This window comes from Xyrauchen texanus, chromosome 39 (genome assembly GCF_025860055.1).
Source record: "Xyrauchen texanus isolate HMW12.3.18 chromosome 39, RBS_HiC_50CHRs, whole genome shotgun sequence".
In the NCBI taxonomy this organism is placed as follows: domain Eukaryota; kingdom Metazoa; phylum Chordata; class Actinopteri; order Cypriniformes; family Catostomidae; genus Xyrauchen; species Xyrauchen texanus.
In genome coordinates, this window is record NC_068314.1 from 7,664,334 (window position 1) to 7,685,442 (window position 21,109).

The 21,109-nt window shown below is 37.0% G+C and overlaps 2 protein-coding genes across 2 annotated transcripts in view; one reads left to right on the plus strand and one right to left on the minus strand.

The window, feature by feature from the left end:
* The first annotated feature begins 888 nt into the window (after positions 1 to 888).
* Positions 889 to 7,605, plus strand: LOC127632453 (specifically androgen-regulated gene protein-like). Its single transcript, XM_052111033.1, has 5 exons — positions 889 to 964; positions 2,950 to 3,118; positions 3,424 to 3,625; positions 6,209 to 6,637; positions 6,695 to 7,605. The coding sequence occupies exons 2-5, from the start codon at positions 3,014 to 3,016 to the stop codon at positions 7,603 to 7,605; spliced, it is 1,647 nt and encodes a 548-aa protein (XP_051966993.1). The 5' UTR covers positions 889 to 964; positions 2,950 to 3,013.
* Positions 7,606 to 13,922: 6,317 nt separating this feature from the next.
* The window catches only part of kif17 (kinesin family member 17), a 33,875-nt gene continuing 26,688 nt past the window's right edge, over positions 13,923 to 21,109 (minus strand). Inside the window, exons 8-14 of the mRNA XM_052111034.1 lie at positions 20,771 to 20,850; positions 20,523 to 20,629; positions 19,458 to 19,686; positions 17,400 to 17,658; positions 16,774 to 16,853; positions 15,177 to 15,300; positions 13,923 to 14,110 (exon numbers count right to left, since the gene is read on the minus strand). Of these exons, the coding sequence (XP_051966994.1) occupies positions 13,923 to 14,110; positions 15,177 to 15,300; positions 16,774 to 16,853; positions 17,400 to 17,658; positions 19,458 to 19,686; positions 20,523 to 20,629; positions 20,771 to 20,850 (1,067 nt within the window). The remainder of the gene's footprint in view (positions 14,111 to 15,176; positions 15,301 to 16,773; positions 16,854 to 17,399; positions 17,659 to 19,457; positions 19,687 to 20,522; positions 20,630 to 20,770; positions 20,851 to 21,109) is intronic.

Genomic DNA, 21,109 nt, shown 5'->3' on the forward strand with positions numbered 1-21,109 from the left:
CCGTGTGCCAGGAGAGGCTCACAGGACTGGCACTAAGGTCAGTTTCACCAGGTCCCTTCTGCCTGGGGCCCCCATAGCCTCTAGAAATTCCCCTGCATTTAAATAGTATATAAAATATGTTGTTTAATAAGTCATGGGTCAGGAAAGTTCTTGTTTTAGCATACAGTAAGAGAAAGGATATACAGTTTTTATTAATAATAAAAACATTTAAAAAATCAAATACAAATGTATATTGCAGAAACTGTGGAGTATGTGATAAATAATAGCCTACCCCTATTAATTGACACTACTGACTTGCTAAAAACACATTGCAGAATTCCAACATTTTGAGGAGTAAAACTTCTTTAATGTGGAAAAAATTACTGAGTAGCCTACACCTTTAAAACACGGGTTTCGTCCTCTTGAAATAAATATCTGGTTTGTCGTATACATTTGTTGTAGTGATGGTACAGACAGCAACAAGTGAGACGCTAAATATCAAAGCTACAAAATTACAGCTTAACCAAGCGTCTGGTGTATGAAACGTAATGAATCCCAGTTAGGGAAACGGGATCAATGTAGTTCCAGTTGACTGGGATTAAACTAATGTTATTTTAAGACACCTTTAACAAGATTAAAGAGGATTTGGCTGTGATCCTCTTTAACGTTTTCTGTCATCGTGTATTTTTAGGAACGTGAACAGAAAAAAACAAAGTCGTTTAATTAACATACATAGTAAGATTTATATGTCAATTAATAATCATTCAACTGTAACACTAAACGATCGTTTTATTCGCCACTCTAACCGGTCTGTTCTCTGATTGGATGTTTCCGGAAAGAACGAAAATGATTGGTCAAGCTTTTCCCTTGTACAGAGACGCCACAGAGTAAATCGTCTCCGTTTGTCCACACACACCATAATCTGCGAAGCACCTGTACGCGTATGGATTGTTGAATTGTCTTCTAACTCTACTCTGCACTGGAGGTAAGCTTTTTCTTTTAAAATATGGATGGCTTTAGGTTTGCTAAAACATTGATTCATATATGAGTATTTAATAAAGTGGTGAGCAAATCATTATAGAAGGTTTATAAGCAAAGAACAGTTGTATGTTAATGCAATAAACCTTTTGGTTAAATGTGCTGAATCAACTGAAATGGGATATATATATATATATATATATATCCCATTTCTATATATATATATATATATATATATATATATATATATATATATATATATATATATATATATATATATATCAAAGGAAATAAGACATAACAAAGTAATCCTTTGTTGGATATGTAATTTTATTTAGTGCCTTATCTTACCCAGGTATTGAAAAATTTGAATTCACTTCTAGTGCAATTTGACTCTGAGCCCTTAGAGATAACACAGATCAGTTTTCTTTCTTGTGCAATACTGGTCAGGCTACTTTGTATGAGATCCATTGTGAACTTAAGCACAAATAAATTTGTAAGTTCTTTAATTGAAAATAAATATATATAGCTGATGTTATGGCCATTAATTATGATGGACATATATTCTCTCGAACTGCATAACAGATTGTTATGGCCGTTAAAAGTGTATATCAGAGTTATTGTAAAATATAAATCTGAATTACTCTATTACATTATAAAGCAAAAGGTAATTTGGTTTATTATGTCTGGGCATTTACCTTGCTGTATGTTTTTTTAAATTTTTTATTTAGACATTTAAAATCTTAAATAACTAAAACCCAGAATTTAAAATAGCATTAAACCATACTACTGCATCTGCCTTTACATTTGCATACAATCAGACAATATATTATACTGCTGAAAGACAATGTTATCATCATCCATGTCATATTCAAATGTAAGACAATGATTGTTTTTCATGACAACGGATAAAGCAAAGTGTGTTTATGGCTTACATGAATACCAAATTACCAATTTTACTGATTTAAAGGAATAGATCACCCAAAAGTGAATATTCTGTCATCCCCTACTCACCCTTAATTCGATTTTTTTTGTTGGGATTCGATTTTAAAACTGTTAAACACAATAGAAGATTATTAGAAAAAATCTCAGCTGTGTTGATCCACACAATGCAAATAAATGGAGGCCAGAACTTTGAAGCTCAAAAAAGCACATAAAGGCATCATAGAAGAAATCCATAAGACTCCATTGGTTAAATCTTTGTCTTCAGAAGCGATGTGATAGGTGTGGATAAGAAACTGATCAATATGTCATTTTAGACAATCTACACTTTCACTTTTCCTTCTATATTCTTACTCCTCTTTGTGCATATTGCCACCTACTGGGCAGGAAGGACAATTTATGGTAAAAATCTTTTCTTCTAAAAATCTTTGTTTGTGTTCAGCAGAAAAAAAGAAAGCCATAGGCCTACACATTTGGGATGGCATTAGGGTGAGTAAGTGATGAAAGAATTTTCAAATCTGGTTGAACTATTCCTTTAACATGTCCTTGCTGAACTTTATAAGGTATTTTATATGGTAAAATTAGGAATTCAGGTAAGAAGTGGCCCATTTTACCAAAATTTCCCTAATGGTTGAAAACATTTTCAAACTAGTTATAAGTACTAAATATTCAAAGTTACAACACAAAAATTGAGATAAGCTGAAATTTGTTTTGCATCTCATGAGCTGTATTTAACTGTGTTTACTCTGAATTACAGGTCAAAGCTTACTTTAGTTTAAAAGCAAACAGATGATTCACTGTCTTCCATTCATGCTAGACTTAATCCAACTATAAAAGCTTAGTGTAAATTTGCTGCAATCTCCATCACATGATCTGATCAATTAAAACACAGTACACACAGATGCAGAAATAGATGCAGCTATAATTCCTGGCCATCCTTTGCTTGTTTGGGATCAGATAGTCAATGATTGCTTGAAAATGGACCGTTTGCACTATGATTGCTTGCAAGAGGCTCAATTTGCATTGATATTTTCCTACTTGTACTTTTAGGGGAAAAAAAACGTTTCATCTACGCTGTTAGAGCACTGGCAATTTAAAGTTTGCATCATTTGCAATGCCCAAAAGAGAAGCATGGCAAGATGGCAATGCCCTTGACACGATGGGAGAAATGGACAGTACTGGCATCTGCGACAGTGTGGTCAGCTTCAGCTCATTCTTTGTGAGACATATTTTATTTTATGAAGATATTCTGTATGTAATGTGATGATGAAATACACCTGTGGGAACTGACCTCATACATCTGCAAAAAAAATCTCCTTGGGAGAAGTTGGTTTAAAGTCTAATGATATTCTGACATTTTTAGGTATGACTTGATTGTGCAAATACTTTTAGGGGCTACCATATGCATCCAGAAAAGTTGCTGAAACATGGAAAATCGAATCAATGCACATGTATATCTGCAAATGTTACTATTGATCATCTAATTGCACTCCCTCCAGTTTCACATTGACTGATGTGTTTCAGAGTGATGATAATCTGGAGTACCTGTCTGCTGAAGAGAAGGCTTGTCTCATGTTCCTAGAGGAGACCATTCAGTCACTAGATACAGAGGATGGCAGTGGACTGTCCATTGATGAGTCCGATAAATCGCCAGCTCGAGGAAATGTGGCTACTAAAGCAGCGCACCTTTCAGCGTCAATAGGACTGAACAAGCTCTCTGCTCAAGGTGTGTTGTATTTGTAAATTCTTACTGTTGCCAAAAAATTCAATAAAGTTAAAGGAATAGTTCACCCAAAAAATTAAATTCTGTCATTCTTTATTCATGCTTATGTCACTCCAAACCTGTATAAAATGAAAAATGCACAAACTCTTTACACATACACTACCAGTCAAAAGTTTAGGGTCACTTACTCATTTGAAATTTAGTAAATAGTGACTCCAGGCTTTCAAGCCCAAAGTACACTTTGGTTTTGATGATAACACTTAGCGTCTGCATACAGTTGAAAACTTACCTTTCAAAGTGTACTTAATTTGACTGCGTGCATAAACACAGGTGGTTGTCGGATGCGTGCTATGACTGCAATGAGATACTGGACCATTTCTCTTCAGGAGTTTAGACCTATGAATATGTCTTTATTCTTGTATTATTTCTTTGTTCTTCTTCCAGCACTTTGTGAAAGTAACGGCTGAAATGTGAGTGTTGCCACCTTGTGGACCACTAAATAGCGCAAACAATTCCAGCCGTATGCACATACTGCATGTTCAGAAAATGCATGGTCAAGTCCTATTCACACTGCAAATGACATTGTTGCTTGGTGTCACTGATCTCTGTTCTAAGAAGTCGCTAGTGGATGTTCCTACTGATGTCACTCTAACATTATTGGTGGACTGCACGTCTGGCCATAATAGCTTTTGAAAAGCTGATTACAGATTATAAAATGAAAAAAATGAAAATTCCGCAAGGAAGAGCGTTTTATATAACCTGCGTCAGTGCTCATTGCATCATATCAAGATCAACAATCAATTAAAAATATAAATCAAGCTCACTCAGAATGCGGACAGTATCTGACACGGTTTTCCATACATTATTATTGTATTATATCTATGCATGTTGTTACAGACAAAAGATATAGTACAGTGCCTCACAAAATTAATAACTTCTCATCCGTCTTGCCTGCATTTGTGTCCAGTTTCTCATACTCAAAGCAGATGGATGCATGGAGCTCCACTGCCTTCTCTCCCATTTGTAGTCGCCCCTGAATGTTGTTCATTATTTGCATAAAGTTAAATAAACTTAACTTTAACTCAACTTTGTCGTGTCGCTCACCATGCCCACATCTTGTTGCCAATGTCACTGTTGCTCTTGTCGCCGGAAGTCACTGTGCTCTCATTGAAAATGAAGGAGATTGTGTAACTTTGTCGCTCCATGTGTGAACGGGGCTTAAGGAAAATCTAAGAAAATGTGACGACTCATGCGCTATATTCCAAGTCATTGAAACCATTTATGGTGAAAAGCTAAAACAGTTTTTAAAAAGTTTTCTTTTGTGTGACTTAAGAAAGAAAGAAAGAAAAGGTTTGGAGTGACAATAAAAGATGCAAATAAGGACAGAACTTTTGTTTTTGGCAGTCCTCTCTGAATAAAGGTTGTAAGACACTGTTTGGTGATTTTTATTATTTTTAAGCTTAAGTAGGGTACAACTGGACTAAAGGCTCCATGGGGTAAAAGTCTCCTTTGATCTTATTTTCTCCCAAAAGACAAAATAGCTCTTAAGCAACCAAATTTTCCTAGTTGCTAGAGTCACATTGGGTTAACCTCGTGGTCACTATAATGTGGTTCTCGCTCTCGGAGGGGCGCACGGTGAGTTGTGCGTGGCTGCCGCGGAGAATGGCGTGCAGCCCCAACATGTGCTCAACAAGCCACGTGATAAGATGCACGGATTGACGGTCTCAGATGCGGAGGCAACTGACATTCATCCTCCACTACCCGGATTGAGGCGAGTCACTACGCCACCAGGAGGACTTAGAGTGCATTGAGAATTGGGCATTCCATATTGGGGAAGAAAAAAAAATATCACAGGACTTTCCTAAACACCTGTTTGACATTATAAACTGCCACATTTTCCTCTTCAATGAGATAATTGTATGTAATGTCTAAAGGTTTATTTCGAAGTAATCTGATCTGATATTTAATATTTTTTTTTAATGTTGTAAATTTATTTAGCTAATGAATATAATGGGAATTATCACATTTGTTTTGAAACAAAATACTCATTTTTGTTCAAGGTGATTATAAAAAAACTAATTCCAATAACTATCCACTAAGTGAAAGGATATTATTATGCACCCTTTTCTGAAGTGAAGTTATTTTGAGTAACTATTATCTTAATTTGTAACTCAAAAAAGCATCTTGCTGTCGCAAAAGTATTTGCATAAGTTGGCAAATTGTGCCCTATAACAATTGCCATTTTACACCAAGTAAGGGAGCCTTTTACACCAGGTGTGAGGTAAAAGGCTCCCATGCCATCTTTTTAAAAACATTTATTGTATTTAAAACAAGCTTCTGTTGTTATTTATTTTCACACAAATGTTGCTCCATCAATATTCAATTAAAAATAAATGTATTTCTTGAATCTTGAGAAACAAAAAGGTAATTTTCCTTAAGGTGTGCCTTTAGCCCCCTTGTATCCTATGCATCATTTTGTATTTGTTAAATTTGTTTTCTGTAGTAATCTAATAGATGGCATTAAGGCTGTCGATAGAGCTTTAATTGTCAACCCTATATGTTTTATTTATTTATTTTGACTTGTAGACATTCCCAAACGCCACTCTGATGGTCCATTATCATCTGGCAGCCCAGTGCGAAATGACATTCTAAACTATATGGTACCTACTCCATTTGTCCTGGCAAACCATAACTCGCAAATTCCAGTCAGACCTGGACTGGTTGCATCTTGTAAAAAGGAGCCAACCAAAGTGAAGATGGCTTCTGAATGTCGCAAACTGTGCCAGGAAGCTCCACGGCTTCCTTCAGAGGTCAGTGTAGTTGTAATACCACCTCCACATAAAATCATATGCAACAAAGATACAGTCATTGAAAATCTGAATGACCCGAGACCAGAGAAATTGCCCAGTAGAGGGCCCCTGTCTTACGAGGGTCTGGTCTACCTGCGTAAGAGTGCATCAATGCGGAAAATCCACGCAGATGAGTCCAAAACTGGAGAGAAGGAGGTTTCTGCAAATCTTCATTTTTCAAATGTGGGAACTTCTGGATCCAAAATCCTTAGTCAAAATTCACAGACCATGGAAAGTAGAAGCTTCAAGCCCATTCCCCCTCCTGTGGCGCCTAAGCCAAAAATGAAAACTCCACAAAAAGCACCAATGAACCAGGAAGGAGCCACAACCTCCTCAAACATGCCTTCATCTGACATGTTACGAGTGGATACATTAATGAACCCAGAGAAAGTGAGACTAGAGGCTCTTTGTAAGTTGGGTCTCTTCAAAGAGGAAACATCTAATTCGAGGCGGCACATGACAACAGGACAGATCCTAACATCTCAACAATTGAAGCTTTTACAATCCCCAGCAAACTCAGTGCAAAACCAAACTACAGGTGAACATCTTTCACGTATCACAGCAAGACCTGCAGAACTGATCAACCAACCAGTGCAGAGTTGTAACCCTCTCCACCAGAGGTCCATGAGTGATCTTTGCACAGCTCCTTCACATCCACAACGTACCAGTATGATTTCAGTGGGAAAAGCTGCCACACTGGAGTGCAATGGGATGGGAGGACAAATTTGTACATCCAATCATGGATCCTCAACTTCTAGCAACACTGACTTAAATACAGTTTCTCAGAATCACCATTCTTGTTCTTCACCTCATGGACCCAAAAACCACCTCACAGACACTCAGAAAGATGACAATGAGTTCACATTTGGAAAGGCTGAAGAGTTGGGGCAAGTAGCCTCAAATACATTTTCTCAGAACCTCCAGTCATGTTCTTCTACACAAGGGACAAAGAACCATCTCAGAGACACTCAAATGGATGCTAGTATGTCAACACTCAGAAAAGCCCAGCAGTTGAAGCAAGTAACCTCATCCCATTCCAAATCGCCACATGTTCGAGTATTGAACGTGCCAGTGCACAGCATTGGAAAGGATCGGAGAGAGGCACTACGCAAACTAGGGTTGCTGAAAAATTGAGGGTTGTTGACTATCTTACACCATGTCTACACTTGATGCAATCCTTCGTGCTACGGCATGAAGCATTGTGTTAAAAGCAAATTGCTCCCATTGTAATGAAGGATTCCTTCCACACCGAATGTGACTGTCGCATCATGTATCGGTGACACTTTAAGACCAAAACATACTTTAGGCAAGTACTCGAATGCAGATGCTTCTAGTAAATACATAATCCCGCAATTCAAAACACAATGAAAGTACGCATTGGCAATACATTGGCCAAGCGCTCACATCTGCATATGTGAACTAGCGTAAAATATGTTTCTGACCCTATGGACACCCCTTTCTATTTTTGACATGCTGCATGTGCTTGGCGCTACAGCTTATAGTACATGCATATCATCTTTTGCTTCTAAGTGTCCAGAGTAGAAAGCCTCAAGCCGTTGAGATGCGACATGATGCAACATTGGTCGCAACGGGTATAGAACAGGGAGTTACAAAAGATTCTAAGTAATAAAGTAGGGCACTTTACCTTTAATTGATAATTTATGACTCTAAATAATGACTATCACCCCAATGCCTATGCCACATGCAGCTCTGAAGATTAACATGATATGTTTACTTTTCAAGTTGACTAATATACCTTGAATTTCAAACTGGCTATATAAGAAGATTAGCAATTAGTCTTAAATTAGCCTATGGTCTTGTTGTTGAAGGCCTGCTCTTAATCAATCTTTTATATGTATATCAAGCCTATTTTGCAAACCAGTTTTACACATTGTTTCAGAAAATCAATTAATCCCTTTTACACTGCAAAAATAGTTTTTAATGAGTTTTTAATTAGTCTTTTTGAGTTGTTTTCTAGTACAAATATCTCTGAAAATAAGTATTAATGTCAAGTATTAATGCAGTGTTATGTCTCCAGTACGTTTGTGATGTTTTAAAGATTTTTAGATTGGTGTACTGGAAAACAAGTGAAAAAGACGGATTAAAACATTAAGATTTTTTTTTTTTTGTGTGTGTGGTGCAAATACTTGTTGAACTCGAGGAATCCTTGTTGTCTGTACCACTGCCTTCACTTTCATAGATCAGCTATCAGTCAAACTCCTCATTTTACACACCGGTCAGTGATATCTGACACAGCACTCCATTGGATTAGCACATTGTCTTGGGTTACGCTAACAGTGTACATGTTACCTGTCCTCTCAGATTCATCTGTCATTAAAGTTCTTTATCTCGGAATGTGACCTAGTTCATGACTTACACTGAGAATGGCTCCTTCTGTTTGGATTGACCCAGTTAACAGTTGCCCTTTCACAATGATCCAAGACTAGCTTGTCTATTTGAATCACAAATTAAACAACAACAATACTAACCTTATTGCTAACCTAAGAGTTTACAATAAAGGATGGCAATGGTTAACCACAGACGTAAATCAACAACAGTAAGCATAAAATGTCATACCTGTTCTTGTTTTATTTGTTATCATTGCATGGTTGCTATGCTCCCTTTAATCAGATACCAATGTAGTGCCTGAATCATAACCATGTCTGAGGGCAGTGATTTGCATAACCAATTGTTTAAACATTTTCAGTTGGATTGCTTGTGGTTGATAGGCACACCGCATCTGATTGTATCATTGTGAAAATATAGTGCCTGAATCATTGCCAAAAAAATTAGATAATTAAAAATACATGTAGAAAGTCAAACAGGATATTAAAATTGCTCTGCTTGTTCAGCTCAACCAATAGTGTGAGTTTGGGGTGGAACTTTTTGTTGGATCATTTTATACAACTAAAGGAAGACGAATTGTGTATTAAGGAAAATAGTTTGAAACATAGGTGTAGATTTATGTTGGGATGATAGGGACATGTCCTTACCAACTTTCAGAAAATCTGAAATTTTCCAACAAGTATTTGGGCAATTGTTTTATTTTCATTTTAATGACTTAAAGTTTCTCAGTATTGTTATTCATGTGTAAATTATTGTCCAACCTCTTCTAAAGTGGTTTATAAATGGGGTTGTCACGTGGCATCTGTTATTTTTCTCTGCGCTATTCAGGTTGCACCAATCATAGTCATTTGTGATTACTGCGAATCATTTTCTGGAGATTACACCGGGAGATTTCTTTTGTATCTTAGGTTTAATTCTTGGAATTAATAGATTTTATAAGCATACTTTCCATGTACACATGTTCTCTGTCCAAGTCAAAAATCTTCATGAGTTTTACATGCAACCCAATGGAGGATTCTGCTTTTACGGGCGGTAAACACCCTCATGAGAAAAGCATATTTGAATTTGAAAATGCTATTTCAGATCATCTTAATTGTGAGTGTAAATGCATTTAAGGAAAATTACATGTCTCTCCATATTGCCGTCACATTGTCCAACAAGTTTATTGCATATCACATTTTTCTTCCATATTGTGCTGCCCTAGTGGTCAGATCTAAACCTGTTTATTCTTTTGGAAAGAGAGGCTAATGTTTAATATGGTAGGGCAGAGAAATAGGAAATGGAACTTGTTATATGAGGAAATAGTGTTATTTTGCCAATACTACTAGACTGAATTTTTTACTCTCATAATACCCCAAAATATGCATTTTAACCTTCTTGCAACATGTTCCTACCAACTTTCAAAACAAACCTGGCCTTGGTTTGAAAACAATATTTATTTTGGCAATTACGTTTGGTGGTGTAGAAATGACACATTTCAGCTTTAAATGTATTGTTTCATGTAATGTGAACTAGATTAGCCCTCACTGCTTGTAAAAAAACCAAATATATATTAATAAAAAAAAATCGAAGTATAAAGTGATAGTCCACCTGGCCTCCGTGTGATGTTGGTTTTACTTGCATTGATTGTCTGCTGAGCACAATTATTTTTTTTGGGAATTTGGAATGCCCAATTCTTAATGCGCTCTATCCTCCTGGTGGCGTAGTGACTCGCCTAAATCCGGGTGGTGGAGTTGCCTCCACGTCTGAAACCGTTAGTCGCATCTTATCACGTGGCTTGTTGAGCTTGTTACTGCAGAGACACAGGGCGTGTGGAGACTTCATGCTATTCTCCGCGGCACAACTCATCACATGCCCCACTGAGAGCGAGAACCACATCATGGTGACTTTACCCTTACTAGCAACCGGGCCAATTTGGTTGCAAAGGAGACCTGGCTGGAGTCACTCAGCACGCCCTGGATTCGAACTCGTGACTCCAGGGGTGGTAGTCAGCGTCTTTACTTGCTGAGCTACCCAGGCCCCAATAATGGATCAATGTTACATCTTGTTAAAGCCTTGATTCATTGATGCCAGACAGTGAATGTGCATTTAAGGCTGAAGTGTGTCATTACCAGTGATGGGAATAACTAACGGCATTACTTTTTCCAGTAACGAGTAATCTAATTGATTACTCTTCTCATCTTAATAACGCCGTTACCGTTACTACCAAAAAATGCTACGCGTTACTATAACTGATGAAGCTGTTTTTTTTTTTCATCAGACCAACTAGATCTCTGAGCGAGAGGCAAATACTTTTTTTACTGTTCTTCCTTGGTTAGTGGGCAGAGCACGAGACAAGGGCATAAATGCTGACGATTGGCTAAGGTAGAGTAAAATGTCATTGTAAGCCAATCACAGGTAGAGTTGGGCGGGTGTTCGAAAGCACGCATAGTAGTGATGGGCATTCGGCTCTTTTGACTCAGCTCACTGAAAAGAGCCGGCTCTTTTGGCTCACAAACGGCTCTTTAAATGACTTTGACTATAATATTTCAATTTTTATTACATAATTATTTAATTTCTATAGGCTAAATTTGTAAAAATAGAGTCGGCTCTTCAGATATGCGAGCCAGCTCCCGACGTTCACCTAAAAGAGCCGGCTCTTAGAGTCGGCTCATTCGCGAATCGCGAACGACCCATCAAAAGCTCATTCGCGAACGAGTCGATCCATCATCACTAACGCTCATTCGCGAACGACCCATCATCACTAACGGCTAACGCTCATGAATTGCGAACGACCCATCATAACGCATAGTCGGACAGGACAGGACACAGAAATGACAAGAATGGGTGGATGGATAGCTAGATAGGGTAGCTTGGATGAATGGGGAGAATAGAATGATGAATTGATGGATGGAGAGAATAGAATGATGGATGGGGAGAATAGAATGATGGATGGATAGATGAATGGATAGAATAATGAATGCATGGATGTATAGACGAATGAATGAATGTTCAGGAGCTAAAGTTGGATACAGTATGTCTAAAGTTGTGTTGCATCTTTTTACATTTGCAGTTTTGCACTAAAAAGAGTGTATTTTTTTTGTTTTATACATTTTTGGTACATTGCTTAAAGAGCATAATTTAATTTAGATTTATTTGTTGGCTGGCTGCAGCCTCTTGAAGTAAGATTGTCAATGGCCAGAGTACGAGATTTATTTTTATGGAGATGTATTTTTTATTTTTTATGTATTACCTACCTGTATATGTATATCCTTCATTTTGCTATACATTGCACTTTCCAGTTACATTGAAAGCACCTAATATTGTTACACTGTTCTACTTGAAGTACAGCATTTTTTCAGTAATTTTTGTTTGTTTTATTTGCACTACAAAGAGTGTATATATTTGTAATTTCTTTTTGGTATATTGCTTAACAAGCTTAATTTAATTTTGCCCAGTTGTGGCCTGTTGAGGGACAATAAATATCAAAAGTTCCAAAACATCTATTCTGTTATTTGCATTGATCCACTATATAAACATAATATCTACATACATGGCATTTGATTGGAGGCTAGTCTCACTTTGTCCCACAGCAATATTTTTTTTTTTTAGATGTGTGTACAATGTTTCATGTTTCTGTTAATAATGTATTGTATTAAGTGTCCATTTCATTATAATATTCAGATTTATCATAAATAATTGAACATGCACATGTATTTTAAGTTCCGTTAAAGAGGAGTAGAGGTGGGGTCACATTTGAGCATTTAAAATTTAATTTTACTTGAAAGTAACGCAATAATTACTTTCTTAAGTAACTAGTTACTTTTAAAATTGGTAACTGAGTAACTAATTTAGTTACTTTTTTGGAAGAAGTAACTAGTAACTGTAACTAATTACTTTTTAAAAGTAACTTGCCCAACACTGGTCATTACTGCACCACCGAATGGAATTCCAAAACCCCCTTTCTGTTGTTGATCAAACAAACAGATAGTTCTGCCTCCAATTCATCAACAATTCATGAAGAAACTTTAGTAGCATTAATTAAGTGCCAATGCACCTGGTGTAACGCTTTTCATCCAACTACTAGTTTATGCAGCATTGCATATTGTGTACTGATCCGTGCAGCACTGACTCGCATTGCACAGCGATCTTGACAAACCTGAAGAATTCTGAACACAGTTGCTTCGAAATACCAATAATGTTACCAAATTAATTAAAATTAATTCTTCATATGTTTCCATTGATCATAATGGTATAAATGTTGGGGGATTGAACTTACTAGTTTTGATTATTGATTAGGCCTATTTGATTCTGCCCCGCCAGAATCTATGCCCTGGTAGTAAATTATGGTTATGCTGTGCTGTGTCATAATCTAAAGGCTGTTGACAATTTACAAAAAGGACGTCCTTCAATAGCCCTTCCCACCCCAACTTCATGTTTTAGTAGAACATACTGTATGTTAAAGCTGAAATGTGTAACTTTTTCAGTGTTAAAATATGTTCTCCTATTCCATCATAACATGAAGTAAGCCATTCATGAGCACATTTTCTCTAAAACTGTAAACAGTGTGTCTCTGTGGCACTATACCATTCCTCTGTTTGTTTTAAGTGACCCGTCCAGCATGAACAAAACAATATTGACCCTCAACCAGTGGTGAGAGTTGGGGGTGGGGCTTTCTATTTGTTTGATCAACAGCAGGGGGGGGTGTATTCAGAAGGCTGTTTGAAAACCATGTTTATTTTTGCAATTCCATTAGTTGGCACAGAAATTACACACTTCTGCTTTAACGCAGGAATGGAAAACATGCTTTCACTTGCCAACAGAAACACTGATTTCTTGATACAAATATCAGCAAGAAAAAAAACTTCTCAGTGCAAAATACTAGATCAAATACAGTGCAGCACATGTGGTAGGTAGCATTAGTTTTACACAGTGCTTATGAACCATATAATGAGATAACAACCAAAATTACACTGCGTAACAATGTCACCATCACAATAAAATCCATCTTTATACATCTACTAATTAAATAAAAAGATAAATTCAGATTTTTACGATTGAAAAGTTCTCTTTAAATGCTATCTCTCATTCCTTATGTTTAAAGAGAGTCGGACATGTGTCAAAAGTCAGTTGCTCTCAGTTGAGATGAGCATCTTGCTCTTCTTTCGTTTTACTTTGCCGTTTGCAGGCAGTACTCCAAGGGATTCCAAACGGAAGGGACGCGGCATAAGAGATTCCACGGATAAAGGGGACAAACTGGATCCACTGGAGGTCTGGTGAGCCGGATCATTACCGATTGGACCAGAGTGACTCACTGTATGGGAATTAGTAACATTAATCTTTTTATATACAGTTGATACTCGAGGAGGTAGCAATAATAAAGGAATAGTTTACCCAAAAATGAAAATTATCTTGTCATTTATTTACCCTCATGCCATCCCAGATGTGTATACATTTTTTTCTTCTGCAGAACACAAATTAAGATGTTTAGAAGAATGTCTCAGATCTGTAGCTCCATACAATGCGTGGTAAGTAAATAGTGGCCAGAACTTTGAAGCTCCAAAAAACACATAAATGCAGCATAGAAGTCATCTTAATGACTCCAGACGTTAAATCCATATCTCCAGAAGCGATATAATAGGTGTGGGTAAGAAACAGGTCAATATTGAAGTATTTTTTTTTTTTTACTATAAATGCACTTTCACTTCCACATACTTTTTTTTTTTTTTTTTTTGGTGATTCACATTCTTCGTACACATTGCCCCCTACTGGGCAAGGAGGATAATTTGTAGTAAATACATTTAGTAGTTAAGGTAAAGGCCTTAAATATTAATCTGTTCCTCACCCACAGCTATCATGTCGCTTCTCTGGACATAGATTTGACCACTGGAGTTTTTCGGATTACTTTTATTCTGCCTTTGTGCTTTTTGGAGCTTCAAAATTCTGGCCACCATACACTTGCATTGTACTGACCTACAGAGCTGAAATATTCTTCTAAGAATCTTAATTTGTATTCTGCAGAAGACAGAAAGTCATACACATCTGGGATGGCATGAGGGTGAGTAAATGATGAGAGAATGTTTCATTTTTGGGTGAACTATCCCTTTAAGAATCAAGGGTGTGTAAACAATTGAACTAGACAATTTGGGCAACTTCACTTAATAATTTATCCTGTAGAATATATGTAAATAACATACATGTAGTGCTATATCTGGACACTTCCAAATAAAAAACGAAATCAGTTTTTGAAAACTAAATCCCTCTAATGAAAAACAAAAGGACATCTTGCATATTCTGCAAGGGGTTGTTTACTAATGATAAGAACTGTAGATGTGACACTAGGGAAACAAAAGAATATTAACCTGGAATAATATTCTTACTTGTGTTTTTAATAGAATCACCAGCCAACAGCTGACTTGTCCGTTTTAGCTTGAAGTAGTTAGTGGCGATATGTTCGCTATCACTGCGATTCAACATTTCCTTGTAGCGATCCTCCCTCTCTTCCTGTTTAAGAGAGATCAGCAGTGGATGTTTCTCAGTGCTTGATAAGTGTTCACACATACCGTGGAGATTGAGTGAATTTAAGCATATATAAATTATTTAAATCTCAGTATAGCACAAGAGTGGTGAAACTACACAAGTCAAAATTAATTTACGTTTCTTGTCATCTCCACCTGTTGATCTGAAGGCCTATGCTTAAATATATGAAATTAGGTTTGTAGACAAATAGAAAGGGCCAGGGCTAGTTGTCACATGGGGAAGTTTTCACAAGGGCTCTATCTCAGTAACAATAAGATTTGGAGTCAAAAGTCTTATTGTGTAAACATTGTATGTGTTTTCTTTAGCAAAGGATGTATATGTTGGTTTCAAAACCCTCTTCAATTAGAATATTTTATGTGAATTCTACTCTCCAAAGTAAACCTTTACCATCATCATGTTTTTACCGAAAGTTTTAAATGTGTTCTTAGGAAGTCATGTTGGGGCATGCTGTCGTGTTTTAAATGTCATAAATGTAAACACTTTATCATTTACTATCCTTTATGTTGGCAAAAACAGTGTCTTGGTATTTCTGTACATCACCTTTTCCACTTTTGTTGTTTCATGAATTGTTTTGTGCTGAAAAGCCTGTAATAGGCTGTTTCATGCAGGTGGAGATTTAAAGAAAGGCAGATTTTGTTTTGGTGGTTGTTATTGTGGGGTGACTGGGGCTCATTTCCCCACAAATGTTCAGGTTTCATGGCTGGTTTCATTGGGAAAACATGCTCCACTATTAGGGTAAGTTATCACAAAAAGCTATATTATTTCAAATGTTTAATAGCTTCTTTGTTTTTTGTAGCCAAGACTATAGCTATGTGATAGTTCACCCAAAAATGAAAATTCTCTCATCATTTACAATGTCAAGATTTATAGTAAAAAAGGAGTTATATTTTGGTCTGTTCTCACCCGAATCTGATTGGATCGCATTTAGAAGAAACCGCTGGAGTTGTATGGATTACTTTTATGTTGCCTTTATGTGCTTTTTTAAGCTTCAAAGTTTTGGTCACTATTCACTTGCATTTTATAGACCTACAGAGCTGAGACAGTCTTCTAAAAATCTTCGTTTGTGTTTTGCTGAAGAAAGAAAGGCATCCACATCTGGGATGGCATGAGGGTAAGTAAATGATGAGAGAATTTTCATTTTGGGCAAACAACTCCTTTAAGGTCTGTGGCTATGCAGAAACTGACACAAATTTACTCAAATAAACATACTCTGTGAAATGATTTCTAGAGTCAAAAGTGTGACAACTAATGCCTGATCTTCTCTAGAAATTGCATGAATTTTATATGTAGAAAAAACATTGAATGAGTTGGACTGATCACTAAGGACAAGTAGCCAACAAGTGCCCAGAATACATTGAACTCCTTCGTTCTGTTTAAAAAGTGTGCTGAACTATGACTGTCGAGCCCAGGTCGACTGTTTATTCACTGTTTGAATACCTCAAATGGGTCGCCCAGATCTGAAGCAGAATTCCTGTGAGCTGTAAGTCCACCGGGTGCACTTGCAACTGTAGAAGGCACTGTAGAGCAAGAAAGAGACTGATTAACATGAGCAATAAATTAAACTTGAGAAGTGATAGAGCAGTACAATGGAGTATTTTCCTTAATATTATTTAAATGGAGTTGGTATCCTAATGTACACTTCAGAAAATCATTTTTCCAATCAGTAATTTTGCCTTGTTTTACACAAAAAATATTTAAACATCTTTAAAAAAAGATAAAGCTTAGAATACGCCAAACTTGAACTTTTGTGTGCAGCTGAATGCAAAATGTCTTTGCATGAGCTTGTGTTTCTGATCTACTTCATTCTGATGTTTATGAATGGAAGTCAATGGAGTGCGAAGTGTAGTGTGACATGTCTTTACCTTAGATTTCTCTGAAAATAAGTAATTTTGCTTCTCAAGCAAATCTTTTTTAAAGGATGTTTCAATCATTTACATGAAAACCAGACAAAAATATGGATTTTTATGATCGGTATGAAATTGTTAAGTACTGTATAGACTAGAGTATAAAAAAATTAACTTATATTGTTCAAACGGAGTGGAAAAAGATAACGAAGACTTCACCTGCAGGTAAGGTAGTTTTCTGCACTATGACCTCTGGCAGTCTCCAGGTTCCTCCCTCCTCATCCCAAACTGCCTCCTTCCGCAGCCGGTCCAGGTTGCTATAGTTACAGTCCCTGCGCACCAGGGGTGCCATGCGCTCCAGAATCCCTTGGAGGAGCTGGCCTTCCCGCTCCAGACGCCGGATGGTGGCTAGATAGTCGTCTTTCTCCATTGCAAACTCTGCCTGAAGATCCCTGATCTCCAACTTCGCAGCTTTTAGCTGTCCATTAAATAAAAAGATGGACTGGTTCTACATTTTCAGCTCAATAGCAAGATAGAGCAAGTCTAGAATTCTAGTTCTACAAAAGAAAAGACTAGTTAAATAAGCTTGTTTCTAAATGTAGATCATAGATCTTGCAAAAATAATTTTCTTAATCAGTACTTTTTGTCTTGTTGTCTAGTTAAAATATCTAAACATCCTTAAATAAAACACATTTATTTGTGAAGTAATCTTTTCGAGCACAAACCCAGATACATTTTGGTTGATTTTTCAAAATCAAGATTCTTAAAATCTATCTGTTGCTTCTCAAGTAAATCTTGTTTTAAGGATGTTTAGACATTTACAACACAAATAACATGTTTTTTGCAGTGTACGTGATGCATTTTAGAATATAATCTTGTGCATCTATTGCCACACCATGGGAGAATTTGTAATTAATATTAAACAACTTACGTTTCAGACCAAAACATTGCTTATTTAGTTGAAATAATTTGAAAAGAAGACAAAGCATTAAGCATGACTCTGTCCTTATTGTACAAAAACGAATCAGTGTTTTTGATTAAATCTTGAACGTGAACGAATCGTTCTTGCTCACTTCAATTGTTTTGATTTTGAACCCTAATCGGCTGAGTCAGTGGATGTGACCGAAAATTGGAAAATGCTGCCTTCAGAGGCTGTAGGAGGAAAATAAGTTGCTTGTCAAATTATTCTGAGACTAGTTTCCTTAAAGGGTTATTTCAGCCAAAAAATGTAAAATTGACTCATCCTCTTGCCATCCCAGATGTGTATGACTTTCTTTCTACTGCAGAACTCAAATTAAGATTTTTAGAAGAATATTTCAGCTCTGTAGGTCCATACAATGCAAGTGAATGGTGGCCAGAACTTTGAAGCTCCAAAAAGCACATACATGCAGCATAAAAGCAATCCATATGACTCCAGTGGTTAAATCCATGTGTACAGAGATGATATGATAGGTGTGGATGAGAAACAGTTAAATATTTCAGTCCTTTTTTTACAATAAATCTCCACCTTATACCAGCCCGACCAGTACGTGTTAATATGCACCAAGAATGCGAATTGCAAAAAAACAAAACTAAAGAAGGTGAAAGTAAAAGTGAACATTTATAGTAAAAAAAAGGACTTATATAGTTCCTCACCCACACCTTTTATTTAGCTTCTGGAGACATAGTTTAACTACTGGATTTTATAGATTACTTTTATGCTGCTTTGATTTGCTTTTTGGAGCTTCAAAGTTCTGTACACCATTTCATTGCAATGTATGGACCTACAGAGCTGAGATATTCTTGTAAAAATCTTAATTTGCATTCTGCAGAAGGAAGAAAGTCATACACATCTTGGATGGTCTGAGGTTGAGTAGAACATGAGAATTTTCATTTTTGTGTGAGCTATCCCTTTAAGAGTTCCACTCCTTCAAAAACTAGGTTAAGCCATGAACAGCTAAGGCAGAAGGCAGCTGCCTATGTTTTCAGATGCAGCCAATGTGTGAATGACTCACTTGTCGCCACATGCTGGCCTAAAGATGTAATTGCAAAATGGGTCACTGAACAAATCAGTGAATGAAATCAAAGTAAAGGATGACTCAAAATCCCCACCACCACTATCTGGAAAGCCATGAACATAGAGAAGATCAAACAGTTGATCAGAGTGATCAAACAGTTAAGTGTCCCAATGGAGCGCCAATGTCTAATCAGTTTCGAGAACCAAAACTGTTGAATAATGCAGTATATATTGTATGTTGAGTAAAAATGAAGTACAATCTGAGTGCTGAAAGCTCACACCTTATTCTGTGTGTTCTCCAGGTGTCTGTTCTTGACGTGAACTTCCTCCTGAATGGAATCATACACGTTGAGCAGCACGCTGTCCCCCTCCTCGCTGTTCTGATTCAGAGCTTCAATCAGCTGCTTCTTCCTCTGGTCAGCTAGAGTCTTCCTCTGTCTGTGTCTCTGCTTCAGTTCTTCGTTCCTCACCTGTTCTCCTCCCACAAACTCCTGCTCCAACTGCTTCAGCCTATCAACCAATATCATATATTAGAGATAGAATGCTCATAATATTTCATTTCCAGTACCATCATAATCCTCAGTTCCCTTCAAACCACCAGTACCATTCAAACTATTACAGTGTTCCAAACGGCATAAATAATGGTCATAGTAGCATATGCCGTGGGGTTGTTCCAAACGGAATATCCAATAAAACTAGAATTCCGCTTTTTAAAGTGATTTTTAAAAATCAAGTGTAATTAACACAGACTGATGCTTCAACAGAAAAATATAATCGAACTACCTCCTCAGAGCTTACAGTAAGTAGGTCTGTCTTTAATTTTTTTTTTCTCCCAATTTGGAATGCCCAATTCCCACTAGTTCCTCGTGGTGGTGCGGTTACTCACCTCAATCCGGGTGGCGGAGGACAAGTCTCAATTGCCTCCACTTCTTAGACAGTCAGTCTGTGCATCTTTTCACGTGACTCGCTGTGCATGACACAGCAGAGACTCATGGCATGTGGAGACTCTTGCTACTCTCTGTGATCCATGCACAACTTACCACGTGCCCCATTGAGAGCAAGAACCCCTAATCGCGACCATGAGGAGGTTACCCCATCTGACTCTACCATCCTTAGCAACCGGGCCAATTTGTTTGCTTAGTAGACCTGGCTGGAAATACTCAGCACACCCTGGATTCAAACTTTTGACTCCAGGGATGGTAGTCAGCGTCTTTACATGCTGAGCTACCCAGGGCCCCTGTCATTAAATGTTTATAAGTTATAGCTAAAAATCAATTCTCCTGTGGAGAACATGAATAGGATTTTTACATCCAGAACCAGACTGTTGCGCTCTATTTGAGTCTTACCTCTCTAAAACATGCCTCTGGTCCAGTTGACCCGGTGTGGAATCCACAACTGTATCTAAAGCAGAATTCTCTCCACTGGGACTTTCTTTGACAATGGCAGAACTGTCCTACACAAACAAGGGTCAAATCATAGCATAAATATGATATATACCGTAGATAAACATAATTTAGCAAATATCTTGCAAGTATAAGATATAGCCTGTCTGCTTCACCTAACTAAGTTTAGTTTGAAGACAAATATTTTTTACCATGAATACAAGTTCAACACTGGCCTGTTGGTCTGGTGTATCTGTAACATTTTCTTTGTGTTGTTCCACATGAGATCCACCTGATTAAGGGGGAAGTACAACAAGATTTGACCAGATTAATTACATTAAGAACCTTTTGTTAGAGGGCAATGGTTGATTCTCACAATTACCTGTCAAACAAATGTCCTGGTCATATATGTATATACTGTATATAATAAATTATAATTTGCATAAATATAATGAAGCCTACATTTATGGCCATTAAGATTTTTTGCATTGTGACATCTCAGTTTATAGACACTGGACACTTTAACATCTTCGTTGCTACCCAGTCTCACC

Excerpts from the sequence above, each read along its gene's own strand:
- LOC127632453 (XM_052111033.1), top strand. The coding sequence starts at position 3,014 with ATGCCCAAAAGAGAAGCATGGCAAGATGGCAATGCCCTTGACACGATG. Across the intron at positions 3,119-3,423 it reads TCAGCTTCAGCTCATTCTTT|AGTGATGATAATCTGGAGTA; the intron begins GTGAGACATATT and ends GATGTGTTTCAG. Across the intron at positions 6,638-6,694 it reads AGAGAAGGAGGTTTCTGCAA|AGACCATGGAAAGTAGAAGC; the intron begins ATCTTCATTTTT and ends GTCAAAATTCAC.